The following is a 22,889-nucleotide window of genomic DNA, read 5'->3' as shown; positions in this document are numbered from 1 at the left end:
ACATGTAAATAATTGGTGTTTAATGCAGTTTGTCATCTTTTCATGGTCATCAGATATGACCCATTTGGACATTCAGAGGCTCTGTAGTTACCCTGGAAACACTGTCATCTTCTATAAGATTGATTCACCAATAAAATCCAAGGAGTTTGATAAATGACAGTGGATGGACACACTTGTTTTGTGTTAAGTTATTGATATATTTGCTGACAAAGTCACTTTTTCTTCAGTTTTCTCTGTTTCTGATAAAATAACATTCAACTTTACTGTGAGCTTTTATGAAAATTTGCATGATCAGTGAATTAAACACAGGAAAATACCTGATTTTTACCGAAAAAAAAAAAGAAGCAAAATACAGAGGATGATAGTATAATAAATGGTGATAAATCATTTAACCCTTTAAACCCTGAGCTTAAAATGGTCCGTCTGGACTTTTTTTTTTTTTTTTTTTAATTTTGACTCTAAAAGGTTAGAAAATATCCTGTGAGTGAGTCATTTTGCCTATTTTTCCAGAGCACAGAATTTTCAAAATCTAGCTGTCATTTACAATTTACTGCATGTTATAATACTGCGAAAAAGGCTTCTTCTTCAGCTTCTAGTACAGGTGTGAGTACAGTTTCCATAATGACCCAATAAAGCCTATAAAGCACAACATCTCAGGTTTCAGAAACCATCGGAATTTTTTCAGTTACACAAACAGCGAAAGAGTTACAGCCATCTAAACTGCATATGCACAGGGTGTGTCAGCAATGACACGTTAGACTTTAAAGCGTTAATAGAGAGAAAGATTTGATTGGGACCTGCCACAAAAGCAGATCTGGGTCTTCATGGGTTAAATAACTTGTAGATGAAACATATGAATTATTGCAGTAAATATCCAAAGGGAGGATCTGAACTACTTGATTTGTTAAATCCAGGTTGGTACTTTTTCCTGGGACTGGACAAGTGCTTATGTTGTACTTCAGTGTCTCTGGCAAATGAAATATTGATACTGTGAAGAATGCAAGAAGAGGAAAATGTTCGTGTCAGGCTTCATTTCATCTTTCCTCTGAACCAGTACTTGTTACTTGTGGAGAATCTGTCTGTTGTACAAGTGATGCTGAACTTTTTCTTTGATAAAATAATGCAAGGCTATTTATTATAACATCAAATCTGAGTTCATATGTATTGAACTGACAGTCAACAGACTTCACATACACTCAAAACCAAGAGTGTGCATTACAGGGTATTAGCCACTCCTGCTGCCTAAAATTAACAAGATAAAGAGTACAGCGTGTGTGCTTCAGTCCAGACGGATATTAGTTTGACAAATAGGCGACTGTAGATGTCTGTGTCCCTGCATTCCTGTAATACATGCCTGCATTTATGCACCATGGTTGTTTAGCCTCTTCACTCACACACTGGCATCTCTCCTTTATACCCTCTGGGAAGAAACTGTCCTTCATTCTTAAAGACCCTCTTGAGCCAAGATATAGGACATTATAAAAATACTCAGGAGGTAAAGCTGGTCGTCCACAAACTGGAAGGATGGCAGCTTGATCTCCAGTTTTCGACTACACGGTGAAGCATCCTTGGGCACGAATGCTAAGTTTCTCCCAAAGGATGTGAATATGTCTGAGTAAAAGGGTGAATGAGACACATTGTAAAGTGCTTTGAGTGCCAATAAGGTAGAAAAGTGCTGTATAAATCTCGGCCCACTTACCCTGTATTATAAGATCGTTTGAGTTCTTTTCCAGAGATGTTGAATAACCTTGTTCAAATAACACAATTATCGTCTCCACTCACAAATGGAATTAATTTATGAGGATAATTTCCTCCCTCAGGCTTCAACTTCCTGCACACAGTTGTATAAGTTGCATTCAAGCTCACAATTTCAGGTCGGATCTTTTTTTTTTTTTTTTTTTTTTGTCGTCACTATTCAAACACTACACAGCTAAATTATATGGAAAATACTGACTGAAAAGGTATAGGCTGAAACTATAGCTTATTGCATCAACTCTTTGTACTTATCAAAGCAAGCAACTCCTTAAATTAAAGTAAATCTGAAACAACAGTGTTCCTTCCTGCAGTTTCATAAATAGTTATCTAAAATTAAAGATACATCAAAGAAACAAAAGCTAAATTTTCAAGTGTTTTATACAGTCATACATCACTTCTATATTTTGTTCACTACCATTTTTTTTTTTTTTTTAAGATTTGTTTTTATTAACAAAAGCTTTTACAGGATGTTTATGGTGTTTAGCAAACATCTACAGTTCGTCACGGTCAAATAAGGGGCATTTTTCAGAAGGAACATACATAAATGTACAAACTTACAGATACACCACACAAGGATGATTTTTGGACATCAGAAGAGAAAAGGAGACATAAATGAATAAAAAATAATCAAAATCAAAACAAAACAAAAATATTACATGAACTTGTCCCATTCCACCCCCCACCCTCTACTAGGGATGTCCGATAATATTGGCCCACCGATATTATCGGCCCGATATTGGCATAAAAATGTAATATTGGTGAATATCGTTATCGTTTTTTTTTTTTTTACCTATCATTAAAAGTGATAAAATAATGCCTTGATTTCGCTGGCATTTACCGACGCGTAAATGAAGCATTGTTTGTAGCTGAAAGAAATGTGCAGTTTTCAAAATTGTACAGTAGAGTTGCCACACTGTAATAGACTTATGGAGGGAGGGAGAGAAAATAAATAAATATGGCATTTTTTCCACAACTTAAGTTGAAGTATGTATTCTTTGCACAGACAGTGTTTACATTTTGAAAGCCTTGTTGCTTTTGAAAATGCATCCAATGGGGCATCACAATAAAATTGGGCATGATGTGTAAATTCCATGACAGGAGATATGTGATGTTACCTAAAATTAGTTTAATATCCCACATATATCAGCAGCGGTATCGGTAGATATCGGAATTGGAAATTAAGTATTGGACAATATCGGCATATCAGTTTTTGCCAAAAAAGCCAATATTGGACATCCCCACCCTCTACCCTTGTATGACTCTCAATTTCCTTTCATTTATATACCTACACAGTCTATGTATGTAGTTTATACTTACACCCATCTGTACACACTCACATGTATATAAATCAATATATGACTCACAGCAAATACATCAATGAGGAAGTTATCCGAGAAGAACCTACAGAGGGCTAATTCGAAGTCAGTCCAGGAAGGCTCACGTCATCATGGTAAACCAAGTCCAGAGGGGGCAGACTGTCTATGAAGGGGCCCCAGATTTTTACAAAGGATGCAGGCTTCACCACCGTTTTTTTTTTTTTTAATATATATATAAACATGTTACTAAATGTGTAATTTAAATCACACATCCTCAGTTCCTTGTCAAAGCCATTCCACAAGTTAACCCTTTAACAGATACGTCTACTTTTATGTTGGTCGTGACCCTAATTTTTTTTCAATCATTCTTGTTATTTACAGTGCATAATGACCCTTAACCTCCAACAACCTCTGAACGCTGTTTACAAGTGAATTATTATGTGCCTAATACATAATCTGTGCAATTTTAGTGTTGTGAAAATAATTCATATGTTTTTTCTATGTGAAAAATGGTGGCATCATGATAAAAACCTTGCGTTTAAAGGGTTAAAACATAGATCTTAATTAGTATTTGATATCAATAATTAGGTCAGATGTAGGTGAATACAAGAATTGCATATTTTGTTATAGATACCATATGAAAAGCATATTTTTGTGCTTGGCATTATTAGTGTGAATATTTGACATGGCACAAAAACTAATAATGCATAAAAAAATCAGTGTTGCTGCTAATCATTGGCGCATAACAGGCTGTAATAATTCAACACAAAGAGTTTCCTTAACATGTGTTTTGTTGAAAATTATTCATATTCTGAATACTTTGTGCCATGTGACAAAAACGTGGCATTTAAAGGGTTCAAACATTCATGAACTGTATTATATATTATCATTACTTACTTACTTATATTACTTTTTTAATTGTTACTATTACTGTAATCATTGTTACTATTGCTATTATTGATATCTTTGTTATGATTACTGTTATTATCATTACTTTTATTACTACAGTTACTACTACTAGTATCTCTATTATGTTGTTTTTACCCGTTTCACCACTGAAGATTTCTTTTTCTTTTTGTCAGACAGAAGGAAAAAAGCTCTTTTTTTTTTTTTTTTTTTTTTTTTTTTTTTAACTTTGACATGTTTTGGCTACAACCTGTAGCCTTCCTCAGAAGACAAAAAAGAAAAAGAAACCTTCATGAGTTCTAGTAGACAGTATGAACCTAATCAGACTGTTTTACCACTGTTTTTATAGTTAGAATAGAATAGAATAGAATAGAATAGAATAGAATAGAATAGAATAGAATAGAATAGAATAGAATAGACTTTTTCCATTTGCACAGATACATCGCAATATAGGCACATTGGAATTCTTGTACATTTCCCTGAGTCAGAAAAGGGAGCTTGAAGAAAAAGTAAAGACAGACAGAAACAAAACATAAGCACAACTAAAACATACTAAAAAACAATTATTGCACATACAGCTCAGATACACATTTGTAAAAAATAGAGTATTATAAAAAAAAAAAAAAAAAAAGAGTAATAGTAATAATAATAATAAGAGTCCTTAGAGGTAGCCAACAAGTTATTGCACATTTGAATTAAAAAAAAGTTATTACTATTATTATTATTATTATTATTATTTTAATATGTTCATCTTTTATTTTGTAATTCTTCTTGTATGTGTATATACAGCGCTGTGTTGCTACTGGAACCTTCTTGGTGGGCTCTGCTCGAGGGATCAATAAAGTTCCAATCTAATCTAAAATATCAATAATTAGATTGGATGTGTGTGAAAAAAAATAACTCAATAAAAGTAGAATATAATATAAAAGTATAGTATTTTTTTTTTGTTTATGACCCTAAACGGTTAGTTCATAATATTACACTGGGTTACAAAAAAATGTTTTTTGCAAGTTGTCTAGGTTTTTTCAGCTGAATTAGGACCATTTTGCACTGCTAAATCCAAAAATGACATCTGTTTTTCTCAATCAGGTCAGGTTTTTTTACTCATTTGATTTTGAAAAATTTGATCTTCTCACAAAATATAATAATTAATACCAAAATAAGACTGGTAAGCACACTTTATGAAACTTGTGACTTGATTCCTGTTAGGTACAATGGTGTATTCACTGCAGATGTAGCAGAATACGTCAGGCTTATTTTTGCAAGATCTTCTAGTCCACAGGTGTCAAACATGCAGCCAGGGGGCCAAATCCGGCCCGCCAAAGGGTCCAGTCCGGCCCTTGGGATGAAGTAGTGAAATGTAAAAATTACGCTAAGATATTAACAATCATTTTAGTTCAGGTTCCACAGTCAGACCAATTCAATCTCAAGTGGGTCAAACCAGTAAAATACTATCATAATAATCTATAAATATTCACAAATCAAAATTTCTCTCTTTGTAAATGCAAAAATTTTCATGTATTTACATGAAAACAAAGTATAATTTCACAAAAAAATGTGAATAACCTGAACAAATATAAACAACCTGAAATGTTTTAAGAAAAGTAAGTACAGTTTTAACAATATTCTGCCTGATATTGTGTAAATGTTTTGCATATTTGTAGTGATCTGTAAGTTATAATGAACATGTGAAAATGATAAACTGAAGCGTAATATTGTTAAAATTACACTTATTCTTTCAGTTTGTTCATGTTATTCACATTGTTTGAAAGGGTAGTTTGTAGATGTAAACATTTTCATTGTTCAATTTTACTTTTTTCACTCTAAAACATAGAGAAAATTTTGGAGTTGACATTATTTATATATTATTATGTTAATATTTTACTGGTCCGGCCCACTTCAGATCAAATTTAGCTGAATGTGGCCCCTGAACTGAAATGAGTTTGACACCCCTGTTCTAGTTGAAGCCATTTCATTCACCTGTAATATTAAAAAAACATTAATCATAAATTGGCAACAGTAAAATCTTCAGAACTAGTTTATTGCAAGAAATATGAAAGAATTTTCTATCATATGATGTGAAAATGCCCATAAATGTAAGCAAAAAGTTTAAAAAGCCAATATGTAGCATAGTTCAGAAAGTTGACCTGATTGAGCAAAATTAATGTGATTTTTGGATTCAGCACACCAAAATAATCCTAAATCAGCACAAAAATTTTAACAATAAATTTGTTGTTGACCAATGTAACAGAAGGGTAATATACTGCAGAATTAGATAGGTGTGTATTATAGTCACTTAAGTCTTGTCAATGGATGCATCTATTTTAACTCACTGTTGTAGATTTGATTGACAAATGATGTCAAATTGATGATGTCAAAATTGCATAAAATGTAAATTAAAGCAGAATGCAATGATTTACAAATCTCATAAACCTATATATATATATATATATATATATATATATATATATATATATATATATATATATATATATATATATATATATATATATATATTTTGATGGCAACCACATGTCATCTAAAAGGAACAAGAACAAGAACAGTCTGGAAAAGTGAGAAGTACTAAAAAAGAAACTGGTGGAGATTTAACCGGTAAAGATAAAATAATCAGTATATTCACTTATGGAACAAAATTTATATAAATTCTATACAGCACTTTTCCAAAAATCCAATAATTTATAATTCTCTGTTCTGATTCCATCTCGTTGCTTTTAATTCATGGTGGCTTTAAAGGTAAACATCTGTTCCCTGCTGATGTTGGACTCAGGTCAAGAATAAACCATGTCAGAAATAACAATAAATTTGTTGTTGGCCAGTGTTATAAACTTAAACTCTGCAGCTAAACTTTCCTCCAACCCCTGCTCATCATGTTCACTGACCCACTGAACAGGAGCAGTTCCACCTGTGGCCTGTAGATGGTGCTGTTGTCCTTCGTGTCGCTGTTGCTGAGAAGGTGGAGGTGCTGCACCTCCTTCATTGTCTGAGTAAAGGCACCGGGAGTGGATCCACCACTCGGTTCAATGTAATCCCGTCTCTCCAGGGTTCTCACTCACTCAGTCGTCCGCCATGGCGACCGCAAAAAGCCTCCTGTCCTGTCTCATGAGCAACATCTAGGACTCACTGCGGGGCTGCGTTTCTTTCTGTGCGGACGGGTGGACGTGGATGTAATATCTCATTCCATCTGGGAGATAGATACGAGTGGACGAGCCCGCATTTCGACAGAAGAGGTAAGAATCGTGCAGCACAAGTCCTCTGTATGTATGTGTGTGAGTGTGTGTGTGCTCTTAGGGAAGTGATTCAACTTGTTTGATGAGATTAGGGTTAAGTCTTTGGAGTATCTTTGCTGTGTTGTTTTGTGATCCTGTGGATTTTGGGAAGGTAAGTAACTATGTCTATGTGTGAAAGGGAAAAAAATCCTTTGCAGCTTCAAACTGCCCCATTTGTCCTCTGGTGTGGGTTGCATTGCACTGATAGACTTCAGTGTATGCATGTGTGCAAACGATGCAGGCGCAAACGCTCTATATGTGTGTATAGTGTGTGTATATAGTGTGTGTAGATGAAGTATTGGGTTTTGTTTTTGCTACTTAGTTTCCACAGGATGTCCAGGTGAGTCCAGGCGGTGCAATGTCACATCTACTGTAGGAGCTGATCATGTCCTGAGGATTACAGCAGCCTGCTCTATTAACCTACATTACATTAACATGTGAACGCACCACAGGACCGTGTGAAGTGAGTGTGCATGGTGCAATTTCACCATTTTCTGCACGATTATTACAAATCCTGTTCTGCATACAGCAATAATAGCATCATCCAGTTCCAACATGCATGTATCCTGTTGACTGTCTTCTTTGCACTCAATAAACAGATGTCTCATTGCCTGTATTTCAGTTGGAACTTAAGAGTCATTCACGTACCCAGCCACACCCTGGAGAATCACGTTTCTTAACACACTGGAAATTGAGCTCTTTTCTTTTTTTTTTTTTTGGTTTTGGAGCTTGCCACAGGTAGACAGCTGGCTACGTCTGGCCTTTCAGCTGTCACTAAAGGATTCCAGCTGTGCAGTGTTGGACCACACTGTGGGGCCCCTGCACACAGAAGAACCACTGTTAGAACCCAGGAGACTCAATAAGCCAACAGACCCAGCCCCATGTTACACATTTGTGGGGAATTTCAAGCAAACAAGTTCAAAGGCAGAGTGATTTACTCTGAGAAACCCTCAGGGGTCTGTAAATGTCCCCCTTGGCATTATATCTTCAGCGACTGTGCTTTATGTCCCCCTGTGGCCCCTGGAACAAGGTGCCAGCTGTACAACGGGTGACTGTTTTGTGTGTTTGTTAGTAGCATGACTTACCTTTTTAATGAAACACACAGACCTCATGACTGGCTGATTCATGATCCCTCGTGAAGGGGAGGGTGCGTGTTAGCTGAAATGATTACTGTCTACTCTTTCACTGGTCTGTGTTTCACTGCTGTTTTGTTTGAAGTATCCGGTTACATCACATGTATGTGCAGGTTGTGAATTTACAGACTTGTGTTAGACACTTGCCAGTAATCGTGGTAAGGGCAGCTGAGTGATGACTATAGGATTAAATGTCATAAACCGCAGGGGTTGGGCTGAAAAATGTGCCATTTCCATTCATGCCCTCGGTGACAGCATTAGGTCTGGTTTTCATCAGCACAGGAGAGTGTTAGTGTACGCTGTAGCTCGAGGACATCTTACATCTTACACCCACTGCTCTGCGATGACTGTGTGCAGACAGGTGCAAACGTAAAGAACATGCTTTTTAAACAAGGTGGGCTGGAGGGTCAGGGTTTCACAACTGATTGTTAAATTTAGGTCTGTGTGTTAAAATCAGCTTATTTTGAACCACCATATACATATAAATATAAGTATGTAGCCTCTTAAACCCATTTGCCCCTGGTACTGAGGGCAGCCACAGTTCCATCTGTGTTGCCATGGTGATGCTACAATTATAGCAATATACAGATTCTATACATCCACGTAACCAGAAGAATGTCAGCTAAAAGCAGTTGTTGGACAGCAGAACACCATCCACACAACAAGCACTTACATGGGAAAATATCTAAAACATGTTAACAGTCTGAGACTAGTGTATGTCATAAATAATTTAATAAAACCACAAACCAATGTGGCAAACTTTGCTGTGCTAAGCTAACACTAACAGATCCAATTTCTCTGCAGCTAAAACTCACTGAACGAGCAAAAATAAAGGTTGCATTATGACGAGATAATTACAAATTTGCTGTTTTTTTTTTTTTTTTATTAGTGATAGTTAACAAGACAATGTGGACAGAAAAACAACAACACATAAACAAAGTGAAACTCAAACAAATAAACAAACAAACCAAAAACAACAACAATGACAGAGTATTGACAAACAACAATGACAACATCATATTACAATGAAAAAGATCATAAATGTAAATAGCAACTAAACACTATAGCTTGGTTAGGCGCGATGGGGAAAAGGGGAAGAGGGGGGTGTAAATGAAAGTGAGAAAGAGAGAGGGAAGAGTGAGGGGGAAAATAATTGTTGTAATAATACAAAAATATATAATAATAATACCAGTAGCCTAATTTGCTAGTATTATTGTGGCGGCGGTAGCGACGGAGGCAGTCACAATACAACGGGTTAAATAATTTAATATTTGTAATAATGTATTTGTATCGGTTACTATCTGTTTTGAGTTTATATGAATCAATTTAAATTAATATGGCTATGGGGGGTGGGGGGGTGGGTGGAGCCCAGCATGTAAAGCAGTTGTTGGACAGGAGAACACCATCCAAACAACAAGCACTTACATGGGAAAATATCTAAAACATGTTAACAGTCTGAGACTAGTGTATGTCATAAATAATTTAATAAAACAACAAAGCAATGTGGCAAACTTTGCAGTGCTAAGCTAACACTAGCAGATCCAATTTCTCTGCCGCTAAAACTCACTGAACAAGCAAAAATAAAAGTTACATTATGACGAGATAATTGTGAATGAGTTGTTTTCTGATTGTAATTTGGTTTTATAGGAATAAAACTCCAGATATCAGCTACTCCATTGTAGGGATGTAATGATTACCGGTAAAACAATAAGCCGTGGTAAAATTGCAGATGGTTAGTATTACCGTTTAAATTCTAATTATCATGATAACCGTGTTTGATTACCGCACTGTTAGGGGAAAAAACCCTTCAAAGATTTGATTTTTAATTTATTACAGTTTTGATTTTATATACCTAATATTTGGAATCAGTATTCACTTTTAAAGTCTTTGAAAAGATTTGTTAAGCATCTTTGTGTTATTTATGCAGTAAATTATATACATTTTTCAAATCAGATTTTATGTATTTTTTGTGTTTTTCGTTCTCTTATGCTGATATAGTAGGTTAAAGTGGAAAAAAATAATAGGCAGATGATATAGATGAAGTTGTGTTGAAAAAAAAGATACCAAACATGGGTATAGTAAACATTTCTGTATATAGTATATAAAGGCAAAATCAAAAGTACTGAAAAACGGACAAAACAGGCTCAGACCATTATGGGTTAATACTTGAATGTTTCTGCCAACAGAAAGTGTATTGTGCTGATTATTTTATTTGTTTTTTTTGTTTTTTGTTTAAATACAACTTGGATAAATTATCTCAGTGTGTGCATTAGTACTTTTTGAACATTTTGAGCACAATTTCAACAACACCGCGATAATAATGATAACTGATAATTTTGGTCACAGTCACCATGATATGAAATTTTCATATCATTACATCCCTACTCCATTGTTTTGCATGTTCTAAGTGGAAACAAATGACCCAGGACTTATCAGGTTTTAAGAAATAAAAGTTCTGAATCTGGTTCTGAATGGAAAGATTCTCCTGTTTTATTTTACATATTAAGTGTCAGATGAAACTGTGAGAAAATTTGTCTTTTGGCTCTGTTGTTCTGACCAATGATTATTTAATTCAAAGCAAATTGAGATGTATTGATAACTACATTTTGACTACTCTAGTCCTGTCCTGTTTTATTTTCCCTGTCAAATCCTGCATTCGCCTGGAAACTTTTTTCATACCTCGCCAAAGCTTTAGGCAGATCATCATAAGACAGTCTCTCTGAATTTAATATATCCACTGTCCTTGGCCTGTTTTCTCACATGCACTCTGTTGGATTACATTATCCAGTCCTCCGAAAACGCCTTATTCAGCTTTAGTTTCAATTGGCAGCAGTCATTCACCTCTGCAGCATCTGAACAACTGCCCGTTGGCCCCAACACTCTGTTGAACCACTTGGTGAAGTCTGGGGATGACATCAGCCTGCAGGAATGTGCAATGAAGAGAGAATTAAGCAGGACAGCAGGGCCTTAAGGGATCTGGCTGTGGATACTTGGGGGTGGATAGTAGCCGGCTCGTGTGTCAGCCCAGAATGAATGAGTCGGCCACTTTGTCCAAACACAGTCCTCTACCTAGGACGAATACAAACATGGACGCTATAGGAGGATGAGCTGTTTTATGGAGACTTTTGGGGTTTGTTTTACACTGAATCTACCTGGACTCCTTACTCAAAATGGACACTGTATAGTATTCTGCCTGATTAACTCACATGTTATTCATATTTCCTACAGCGTCCTTATATGTACTTGATTTAATGCCCCTGAGACCAATTAAAACTAACTATCCATGTTATGTTTCTAGCCCAATGCTTTGATTTTCCGACTCCCTAAACCAGTTGTCATTGTATCGACTCTTTGATTGTACTCGTTGGCCACGTGATTCGTTTGTCAAATCAAATTAAAGGTGCCTGATGTGTGCTTTGAAATGCAGAACATGCTTGGATTTTTTTATACAATAATTAGTTCTCCCACAGGCAACAATTATCAGCCATTAGTGGAGAGTGCAAATACTGCATTTGCAATTCTGTGCTAGTGTGACATGGAAGGTTGTCTAGTCTGTTCCCTGATGCACTGACTGAATTTCACCTGCTGCACTAATGATACTCGCAGTATCTCGCCACCATTTTTGTAGCATTATAATGTGTTTCCATTCATGCAGCTCCAGGGGAATGAAGATAGGTTTGGGCATGTCTGTGCACTAACTGTTTGTCTGTTTTGGGGGTTCTGTGCAGGCTGGACAGTGAGCAGTGCAGTGCACGATGGCAGAGCCAGACCCAGAGCCAATAGCGTCTGGAGCAGGGCAGCGCCTCGGAGCCCCAGAGACTCTTGGCATCAGTACGTTGGACCCGGGGCACAGACCTCCAGCCATGCCCCCTGGACGCCAGGTCACCATCAGGGTCCGCATGTTGGACGACACAGAGGAGCTCTTTGACATCTCGGTGAGTTGCAAATGTTTTCCTGCTCGACTGAATGTCTAGATGGGAATACTAATTTTGGAAACAGTTTTGTATTCGTCATTGAAGCAGTGGTCTGGTAACAGGTTGGCATGGCAACTGCTTGATGTTAAGTTATTGAATGTATGGGTAAAACTGTAGGGATGGATGTAGTGGTGTTAGGAATCCTCAACGTTATTGCAGTGGTTCTTTTGTGATTATGCTACTTCGAATTTGCAAACCATCTGAAACCTCTCTTGTTGCTATCACTATCCCAAAATTGTTTTTTTTTACACTGTAACCATCTTAAAACAAGTTGGGATATTTGGTGCACTGATGGTCCTTTTTTAGACAATAAAGTGAACATAGGCTAATGAGAATATCGACCCTTGACACAGCATTTCTGTTATGGTAATATTTTGTCTTTATTCCGGAATGACTTCTGTGTAGGGATGTAACGATATGAAAATTTCATATCACGGTTATTGTGACTGAAATTATCACAGTTATCATTATTATCGCAATATTGTTGAAATTGTGCTCAAAATGTTCAAAACATACTGATACACACACTGAAATAATTTAACCAAGTTGTATTAAAAAAAAAAGAAAAAATAGGCACAATGTATCTTCTGTTGGTAGAAACATTCAAATATTAACCCTTAGTGGTCTGAGCCTATTTTGGCCGTTTTTCAGTCATTGTATTTTGTCGTTATATACTATATAAACAAATGTTTACTATACCCATGTTTGGGATCTTTTTTTTTCAGCACAACTTCATCTGTATCATCTGTCTATTATTTTTTCACTTTAACCTACTATATCAACACAAAAGGACAAAAAACACAAAAAAATATAAAATCCGACTTGAAAAATGTTTATAATTTATTGCATATATAACACAAAAATGCTTAACGAATCTTTTCAAAGACTTTAAAAGCGAATATTGGTTCCAAATATTAGGTATATAAAATTAAGATTGTAATAAATTAAAACTATACTCAAATATTTGACATAAAAGCAGATCTTTACATAGGGTTTTTTCCCCTAAAAGTGCGGTAATCAAACACGGTTATCATGATAATTAGAATTTAAACGGTAATACTAACCGTTGGCAATTTTACTGCGGTTTATCGTTATACCGGTAATCATTACATCCCTACGTCTGTGTAAACGAAATGGTGGCATCATTTGGTCCCACCTTTGTAACGCCTCTGGAAGTAGTAACAGAGCTGTGATGAAGGTGGAATTATGATTATGGAACGCTATGGAAAAGGAACACCTCTCGTTCCGCAACTAAGGTGTGACATTTTGATGATGTATTGCGTGTGCGACTCCTGCGCCGGAGGGATTTAAAAATGAGCATGAGCCGAGTACAGTAAACAAACATATCAGCACGACCAGAAAGATGTCAAAGTGGGGAGACACCCAGATCCGCCAGCTGTTGTCACTTCGGGCGGAGGACTCTATCCATGCTAACATTTGTGGAACGGTGAAAGACGGGAAAGACACTAGAGCACAGGTGTCAAACATGCGGCCCGGGGGCCAAATGCGGCCCACCAAAGGGTCCACTTCAGCCCCTGGGATGTTTTTGCCAAGTGCAAAAATTCCACAGTATTGAATTGAATTAAGCAAAAAAAAAATTTGCTTGAATTAAGGAAAAAATCTTGAATTAAGCAAAAAAAAAAAAAAAAAAAAAAAAAAATCTTCAGTTAAGTAAAAAAATATCTTCTGTTAAGCAAAAAAAAAAAATCTCAAAGTTAGCAAAAAAAATCTTGAATTAAGCCAAAAAAAAATCTTCAATTAAGTAAAAAAAAATTCAATTAAGCCAAAAAAAAAAAAAATCTTCAATTAAAAAAAAAGATCTGCAAAAAATAACATTAAATTATGAAAATATTTACATTTACAAACTATCCTGTAACACTAAAATGTGAATAACCTGAACAAAAATGAACAACCTGAAATGTCTAAAGAAAATTCAGCACAATTTAAGCTATTTTTCCGCCTGTTCCTCAGTGTTTAGTTTCTTTGTAGATCTGATCCATAATGCACATGTAGAAATGATAAGATGAGGCAGAATATTGTTAAAATTGCACTAACACTAATTTTCTTACATTTTTTAATTTAAATTTCCGTTTTTTCCGTTTTTTTTTTTTTTAATTTTTAATTTTTTTTTTGGGATAGTTTATAAAAGCAAGTATTTTCATAATCTAATGTTTTGTTTTTTTTTTACACTAAAACAAAGACAAAAATTTGGAGTTGTCATTATTTATAGGTTATTACATTATTATTTTTCCGGTTCGGCCCACTTCAGATCAATTTTAGCTAAATATGGCCTCTGAACTAAAATGAGTTTGACACCCCTGCTCTAGAGAGATTAGCAACACCGCTATGCTCTGGTTATTTCCGATGCGCAAGTTATACGTCACACTATATGCTGCGCTGCATCACCTATCCTGTGATTCCGGAACCCAGGTCCGCTGTGTACTAGTCCAGCCGGTCTCACCTCTGTTACCCCCTTTGGCTTGGCTGTGGAAATCGGTCAATGGTGGAAAAAAGGTGGGATCACCATCTCACCTTTTTTCCAGGATCTCTGTGTAAAAGTGGCTTATGTTTCCCTCTAAGTAGAACTGCCATGTGAATTCCATTCATGGTTTCAGGATATAGAAGATTAGGTTTCTCATCATAGAGGTCTAAATTTAGACATTTTAGACAGATTAAGCTCAAGTTTAGCTCAAATTCTGTATTATATGGTAATATCCACAGCACAGAACATCAGTATTAATGACATATTACAACACTAGAAAATATTTATGCAGAAATTTAGGGTTCAGTTTGTTCGAGTCGTGCGTTTTTACATGAAGTTTGTGTTGTTGTGGTGTCAGTGTTTGGAGCTGATGTTAGCCGACTCCATTTCTAAGATAACAGTACCCAGTGTTACATGCTGTCGGAGCGATAAGGAAACAGAAGTGTTGAGGATTTTTGTGAAAAGACTGTCCCAATTCCTTTATGTTGAAATCAGTGTACCTCTTATCATGAATATAGAGGCAGGTAGAAATGTAGTTAGCTAATTCTGACTTTGCTGGGCGCATATTTCACATATAACACCTTTAATACTTCCAAGATTATAAAGATACTGTGTTATATAATAATATTAAATGGAATATTGGGGTATTTTCATGAAGTCTATATTTATGGCCTTGTGAAGGTTTAAATAAGAATGAAAAAAAGATGTAGCGTTCACATGTCCATCAGCATTCCTCTGTGTTTTCATAAGGTGTCCTCAGGATTTGATTTAATGTCAGAAATATAGGGTGGAGTAAGTGAGAAGACTGTTATTTGGCTGAGAATAGAAGATCCAGCCGCGGTGTACGACCACAATTCCTCCCTGCCTGGAACAGACGGTTGAGATGGAAGACGGAGGTGATAGAGGGAAACGAATGGAGCAGCAGCCGCAGAGGACCGATCCAGTGTGTATGAATGAGGCTCCATAGTAAAGCTGCTGAGTTTTACTGACAGTTAGTGCGCAGTGCAGGTCGGATGTGTCCCTCTGGCAGCGTCCCAAGGCAGTATGGGTTAAAGTGTTTCTAAAACAGGCAGTGAAGCTCCATGTGCATGACTGCTAATCTTACCGTTATAGTGAGTTGGACTTAATACTTAAGCCTCACCCGTTTGATTGGCCTCATTTAACTCCAGTTATGTTGTGCACTTAGGGGACAGCGTACTTGTTAAAGCCCAAATGTGATTATTTTAAGTCAAGATTGTTAGTACGACAGAATGTATGTGCGCTACATGTGCCTGCGCTTGGTTTTCTCATTTCTTAGATTGATATACAGGGTGGGGAAGCAAAATTTACAAAATTTTGAGGCAGGGATTGAAAGACAGTGTATGACCAATTAGTTTATTGAAAGTCATGAGAATTTATTTGCCACAAGAAAATTTACATAATAGAAAATGTTTTTATTCTACAGGAGTTGGACAAAATAATGGAAACACCTTAAAAAATCAACAAAATATAATTTAAAATGGTGTAGGTCCGCCTTTTGCAGCAATTACAGCCTCAATTCTCCGAGGTATTGATTCATACAACTTGTGAATTGTTTCCAAAGGAATTTTAAGCCATTCTTCAGTTAGAATACCCTCCAACTCTTTTAGAGACGATGGTGGTGGAAATCGACGTCTTACTTGAATCTCTAAAACTGACCATAAATGCTCAATAATGTTGAGGTCTGGGGACTGTGACGGCCATACGAGATGCTCAACTTCATTAGAATGTTCCTCATGCCATTCTTTAACAATTCTAGCTGTATGGATTGGGGCATTATCATCTTGAGGTGAAGGTGTTTCCATTATTTTGTCCTACCCCTGTATGTGTCCTCCTTCTTTCTCAATAACTGCCTTCACACGCTTCCTGAAACTTGCACAAGTGTTCCTCAAATATTCGGGTGACAACTTCTCCCATTCTTCTTTAATAGTATCTTCCAGACTTTTTCGTAATAGTTTTGCTCATAGTCATTCTCTTCTTTCCATTATAAACAGTCTTTATGGACACTCCAACTATTTTTGAAATCTCCTTTGGTGTGACGAGTGCATTCAGCAAATCACACACTCTTTGACGTTTGCTTTCCTGATTACTCATATGGGCAAAAGTTTCTGAAAAGGTATGGATAATAGTGTTAGGTATGATTATGACATCAATATATGTTTGGTTTCAAAACAATTGACGTAGTGCCTGCTGAGAAAAAACAACTAAATGTTCATTGTAAATTTTGCTTCCCAACCCTGTACTTGACGAGAGTTTCATTTTGATGTGTAATTACCTCTGTTAAGGAGGTTATGTTTTCATCGTGGTTTGTTTGTTTGTTTGTTTGTTAGCAAGATAACTCAAAAAGTTATGGAAGGATTTTGATGAAATTTTCAGGAAATGTTGATACCGGCACAAGGAACAAATGATGAAATTTTGGTGGTGATTGGGGGGGCACTGATCTGCCTTGGCGGCGGTCTGTGCTCTCCGAGTGCTTTTCTAGTTCACTAAAGAAATGGACGGCGTTTATAATTGATATTTATAGCATTTTTGTGTTTTGTGCCATTTATTTGACTGTTGTTTGTTTTCATATCCAACTAATTCTCTAAAGCCCTGTGAGGCGGCCTTGTTGTGATATAGGGCTCTAATAATAAAATTGAACTGAATTGAATTCGTAATAATTAGGGCTGTACCATATTTGACAAAACTGACATTGCAATTTTTTTAACCCTGCGATATATATTGCGATATGAAAAAATACTCAGGAGGATTTAATAGCTTTGTGGTGCTGACGTAAATGGTCAAACAAATTAGTTGTGTAACAAGGCACTATCGACACAGAACACATGTTTCAAAATCATCCTTCTTGGAGCCGAAATAATTCCAGATAACTGATGTTGCTTTTCTTTTTGGCGGCAAGTCTTCGTTTTTGATGATTTTCTCTTGTTCGTCGCTCATTTTTCAATGTTGTTACCAGCGACTCCCTCCATGTGCAGGGGCGTGGTCTACTTCGGCAAACTGATTAAGAAGGATTGTGATTGGTGGATTGCTGTGTGTAATGCGTGTCAGGTATCCAGGTTGAAATTAGATGAGAACACATTGAGTTCATTTGCTTCCTACATTGCAGGACCTACGATGTGACTATTGCGCACACGTACATTGCGATGACGATGCACAAATAATATATTGTGCAGCTCTAGTGGGAATGTATTTTGGTATGTAAGAGATTTATTAAGTTATTTATGGGAGCTGACATGGGAATTTATGGTCAGTAAAAAGATAGGGTAAGGGGGCGGGAGTATATAAGGTGAACTTCGTCCTACACCTTTTTGAATTTTTCTTTTTTATATTGATTTGTTTCTTGTTGTATTGGTTTAAAATGTTGATATTTGAAATAAACAATCAATTAATCAATAGGCTTGTTCCATAACATCCAGCCGCTGATGTAGATTCATGTTCTGTAACATCCTGTAGAGATCCTCTCCTCTCTTAGGTTGTCTAAGGAATTATCACTTCAGAGCTACAAGTACATTTTTATGGTGTTTTAGTGCCCCCAAGTTATGCTTGTGAAGAATACTATTCCTTCCAAAGAATACACACGCACTGACATTTTTTTTTTTCAGTGTAACTTGTCAGATATGTCTCGACAGCAGTTTTGGCTTGTCTTCTTTTTAGTCTGCGCCTCCTTGTTTTGACTAGCTGTCAGTTTCATAGTTTTATGCACAGATTAAAAAAGACTGTGTGCTTGAAGAAACGTTGCATAGCAGAGGTTATAGATACTGTTCATGGCCATCATGGTATGTTTACAGTGTACTTTTAGAGGAACTGTATACGGTGTATTTTCACTGCAGCGAACGGGCTGAGCTGAAATAGAGTGAAGATGCTGCTCAGGGAAGGGTAACAAAAGGCCCCTGCTAACAGAAAGCTTTATTCAATGCTCAATTTAACACACATTATTGCCTCTATCTCGAGTCAGCACTTGAGATAAGAATCTCAGTGGGCTTGATATTGTTTTGCTCAGAGGTGTCCCAAGGAGTACATTTTCCCAGTCATCACCTCACAATCAGAGTAAAAACATCTGTTATCTGCAAACAAACAGGGAACATACTTAGTTATCATGTTGGTTTCCTTTCATGGATTACATTCTTTATATTTCCTTGCATTAACCAGAGTAGATATATTACGCCTCAGAAGTATTTGGTTCATAAAATGGGTCATGCTCCCCTTTGGTGCCACGAGGATTTGATGTTGTCCAGATGCTAGGAGTGAATTGCTGAACCCAAACAGTGACTACAAAAACACTCAACTTTTTGGTCGTACATCAACTTTGCTCAGATCCCACTGATATTCATCTTCGCCTGCAGCAGAGAATATAAGTGATATAACCGCACGGTCCACAAAGCACGTTAGTCAAGCAATTATCTAGTCTCGTATTGTTGTAGTAAAGCTCAACAAGTGATGTCTCAGCTCAGATGATTTTAGTCAAAGTGACTCGAGGCAAGAATTTTTTTTTTTTTTATGTCTCTTTAAGAAAACATAAAACGTCCAACCTCACCCAGTAAGTGATACCAAAGGCTTCAGTTCCTGTTCCTCTGGTTCAGGTTCAGAGGGGTAAGTTTCCACCTCAGCAGGCAGAGTATCAGATGGTGGAGAAACAAAAAGGGGCCATCTAGCCATCTCGTGGGTCACATACCATCCTGTGGCCTACTTAACACACTGGCTGTGAACACACTGATGATCTTTGGCTGCACAAATTTAGGCAACTATCGACTGGCAGACGTTATTCTGAAAGCACACTTGAGGCAAAATGTCAAAAATGTCCCTATGGTCTTGACTTTTCCTTATTGATTTGTATTGGATTCATTCTAAGACAAATCAGGAGGGTTGCTTCTGTTTTGTTTGTGCTGAGTTTAGTAATGCAAGAAATCAAAATGGTAGTCTTCAGTCTGTCTTGTGGTCCTGAGGCTAATATAGGCTGACGCCGTCTTGCTGATGTTTTGATGCTTATGTAGGCTGATGGCGGGTAGAGCCTCTGCAGAACTTGCCTGTGAAGAGTGTGATTGTAGCGTGGATTTCGAAGGCTGGGCGGTGGGGGATGGTATGACGGAGGCAGAGAAGGGAAAGAGAGGAGAGTCATGCGTGTTCTTGTGAATGAAGGAAGCAGTCAGGCTCCATTAAGCAAACCTTACTGGTAGAATACTAACGAATTTCACCCTACATGGAAAGTCCCACTTTCCTTGCCGCTATGGACAGTAAGAACACAAGCATTCGCTGTTTTAAATTCAGACACATCTAAGTCTCTGCCTCTTTCTGTCTCTTCTTGCAGTATTAATTCTACTCTTTCTATAATGAGTCAAATAGGACTGCAGACTGTTCCTTCCAGCTATTGCTTTTCCTGTTTCCGTAACGGTTCAGCCTCTGCTAAAGGCTACTGAAAATCCTTAACTCATCAATCACAGCCCCGTTCATCAGTTTGTGTTTTTATTTGCTTTCTATGAAAGATGTGACAACTTTTGACTTTGCAAATCCTCATGAGACTGCAGTGAGTTATGTTTTGCTTCCCTATTTAGAAAAGTTCAGAGTGAATTAATACACAAATTCAAGGAAAACAAGTCTAGTCTTATGCATTGATTTTAAAGCAACAATGAACCAGAACAGAGCATTTTCGTAACATAACATACAGTCATTGGCAACATCATGGAATAACTAGTTATATGTAATGGCATTTCATAATTAGATTGCAAAATACATGCTACTATAATCACTTACAATTATTGAGAAAGAAATAGTCAAATAAATTACTCAATTAACTTTAATATTTTCAGTATAATATTAGTCTCTTGCATTGTATCTGTTCACCATGTAGACATCCTGTCTTTTGACCAAAGTTGAAATGTGCAAATCATCAAAGCTGCTTGGACTTTTCTGCTTACTTTCCCCCTTTTAAAAGATTTGTGCCTCAAAATTACAGAATGAATTAAAAAATAATCAAATGTAATAAGTTACATTATTTTAATGACGCTGTTAAAGTGGTTAATTATTGCATTGTTAGATTGTTAAAGGCACTATCAAGCTGTAGTGTTTCACATTTCAACAGTAACGTTTCTGTCACTATCAGTGGGAAGCATCACAGCTTTATCATGTGGGTTTTAAGCCTTGAAGACCTAGAACTATTTTTGTGGCAACATCCAAATGGATTTCTCTCTACATTTAACCTTTCTTAAGTGAGTCACCATTTATTATAAAGTTGTCTTTTGCATTTTACATTTTTTTTCTGTGAAAATCTGGTATTATCCTGTGTTTAATTTGGCAATGACTACTGCCATAGTACTGTGGCATGAAATATTGGTTTGTCTATTGCCTCAGAGCCAATCAAATGATCCGAATTATGCACTTTGAATGTTGTCCCAGTGCCTGATTTATATTAATCAAAAACCCGACAAATTCCTCATATGAGGCAAAACGGTCGCCATGTTTCATGTTGTTTGCCTGCATGCTGAAACTGAAAGTGTGAATAGGCGCACAAACCAGCCTCCAGTAACTGGTCCCCTAGCCGTTTCTTGTAACCGGATAGGCCCATACCATGTGCGATGTTTATTGCCACAGTACTGTGGCAGCAGGGTGACACGTTACCAATCTACACATGATAGAACGAGGGCGCTGATTGGCTCTGTGGTAATAGACAAATGAGAAAGTAGTCCCACAGTACTGTGGCAATAGACACTTCGATTTAATTTACTGATTATGTAAATGTTTATAGAGTAAATTGAAAGGTTATTATAAGAAAACAGGAAAAACTGAACAAAAAATGACTTTTTCAATAAAATACATTATTAAAAACAAACATCTACAACCTTTGTCATTTGTCAAACTTCATGGATTTATTGGTGAATCAGTATTGCAGAAGATGATGGTTTTCCCGTCACTACGGAGCCTCTGAACGTCCAAATGCATCATATCTGAAGCCACAGAAAAACTGAGAAATTGCATTTTACCTGAATTATTTACATGTTTTGACAGGATTGATGGTTCCAAAGTTATTAAACATTTTAGATCAGTAGACATCAGAGGCTGTGTAGGTCTTAAAGGGTTAATGTTCTCAACATCCATATTATTGAGTTCAGGTTACAAATTAATAGATAAAGACAGACATGTCATTGGATGCTCTTCCTAGCTGTATTTGCACTCAGCTGGTGTTGTAACCTGCAGTGCATTACTCTCACTTACAGTGTTTAAAGATACTAGAAATGCTAGGCTTCTTCAGTGTGTACACCGTGTAATGTTTCTTTGAGGTGAAACAAGTGGGTTGTAATGCTTTTAGTTACAGTCTTCATGTGAAACACTGTAATTCATCTCAACCTGACCATGCTCTCCATGATCCCAGTGCATTATTTCCATGGCTGGATCCATAGTTCGTCACAACATATCAAGTATTTTTTCATCCATAGAGAGGCGTGAAACATGTGAGGTATGAGATTAAATCACAGAGAATCTGCCACTGTCCAGGCTTCTTGGCTTCCTGTGTGTGTGACCAGTAATATTAAACCTATTTTGAGCCACAGGAAAGACATTCTTCTTCTTCTTTTTTTTAAACATGTTTACACCCAGAAACTGCACAGAGAAACCAGGGCAGCAGAGACCACCCAGACTATAGGGAACCATGTCAGAATAAGAAGGACCTGCATGCTTTATGCTAGGATCTCACACCACTCCAGAGGGTTTACAATCACCCCCCCCCTTATATACTGTCACCCGTTCATTGTGATTTGAAGCAATTAGAGCAGCTCCGGTGTGCCTTGTTGTCAGATGAATGGCAATGAGGTCCTGACTTAATGAGTAGAAACATAATGAAGGGCTTCTTTCAGCTCTGTCTTCATCTGCTTCAGTATTGTTGTGGAGGAGGAACTGGGAGGATTCTGCGGAACTGTAGTCACCTGTAGATCAATGCTTAGATGTGCGCCACGAGTCAGGGATTTAATGTGCATCAATTTTCACACCCATGATCTGAATACCGATTACTTGATTCGTTTTAATTTCAG

General features: G+C 36.8%; 1 protein-coding gene across 1 annotated transcript in view; it reads left to right on the top strand.

Annotated features, from left to right (window-relative positions):
- The first annotated feature begins 6,924 nt into the window (after positions 1–6,924).
- The window catches only part of LOC115411829 (FERM, ARHGEF and pleckstrin domain-containing protein 1-like), a 79,618-nt gene continuing 63,653 nt past the window's right edge, over positions 6,925–22,889 (top strand). The window contains exons 1-2 of the mRNA XM_030124036.1: positions 6,925–7,225; positions 12,126–12,332. Coding sequence (XP_029979896.1) covers positions 12,153–12,332 — 180 coding nt within the window. The 5' untranslated portion in view covers positions 6,925–7,225; positions 12,126–12,152. The remainder of the gene's footprint in view (positions 7,226–12,125; positions 12,333–22,889) is intronic.

The sequence above is a fragment of the Sphaeramia orbicularis genome, chromosome 21, assembly GCF_902148855.1.
Source record: "Sphaeramia orbicularis chromosome 21, fSphaOr1.1, whole genome shotgun sequence".
NCBI classification, from domain to species: domain Eukaryota; kingdom Metazoa; phylum Chordata; class Actinopteri; order Kurtiformes; family Apogonidae; genus Sphaeramia; species Sphaeramia orbicularis.
The sequence above is the reverse complement of the archived record's forward strand: the minus strand, read 5'-3'. Positions and strand labels throughout refer to the sequence as shown.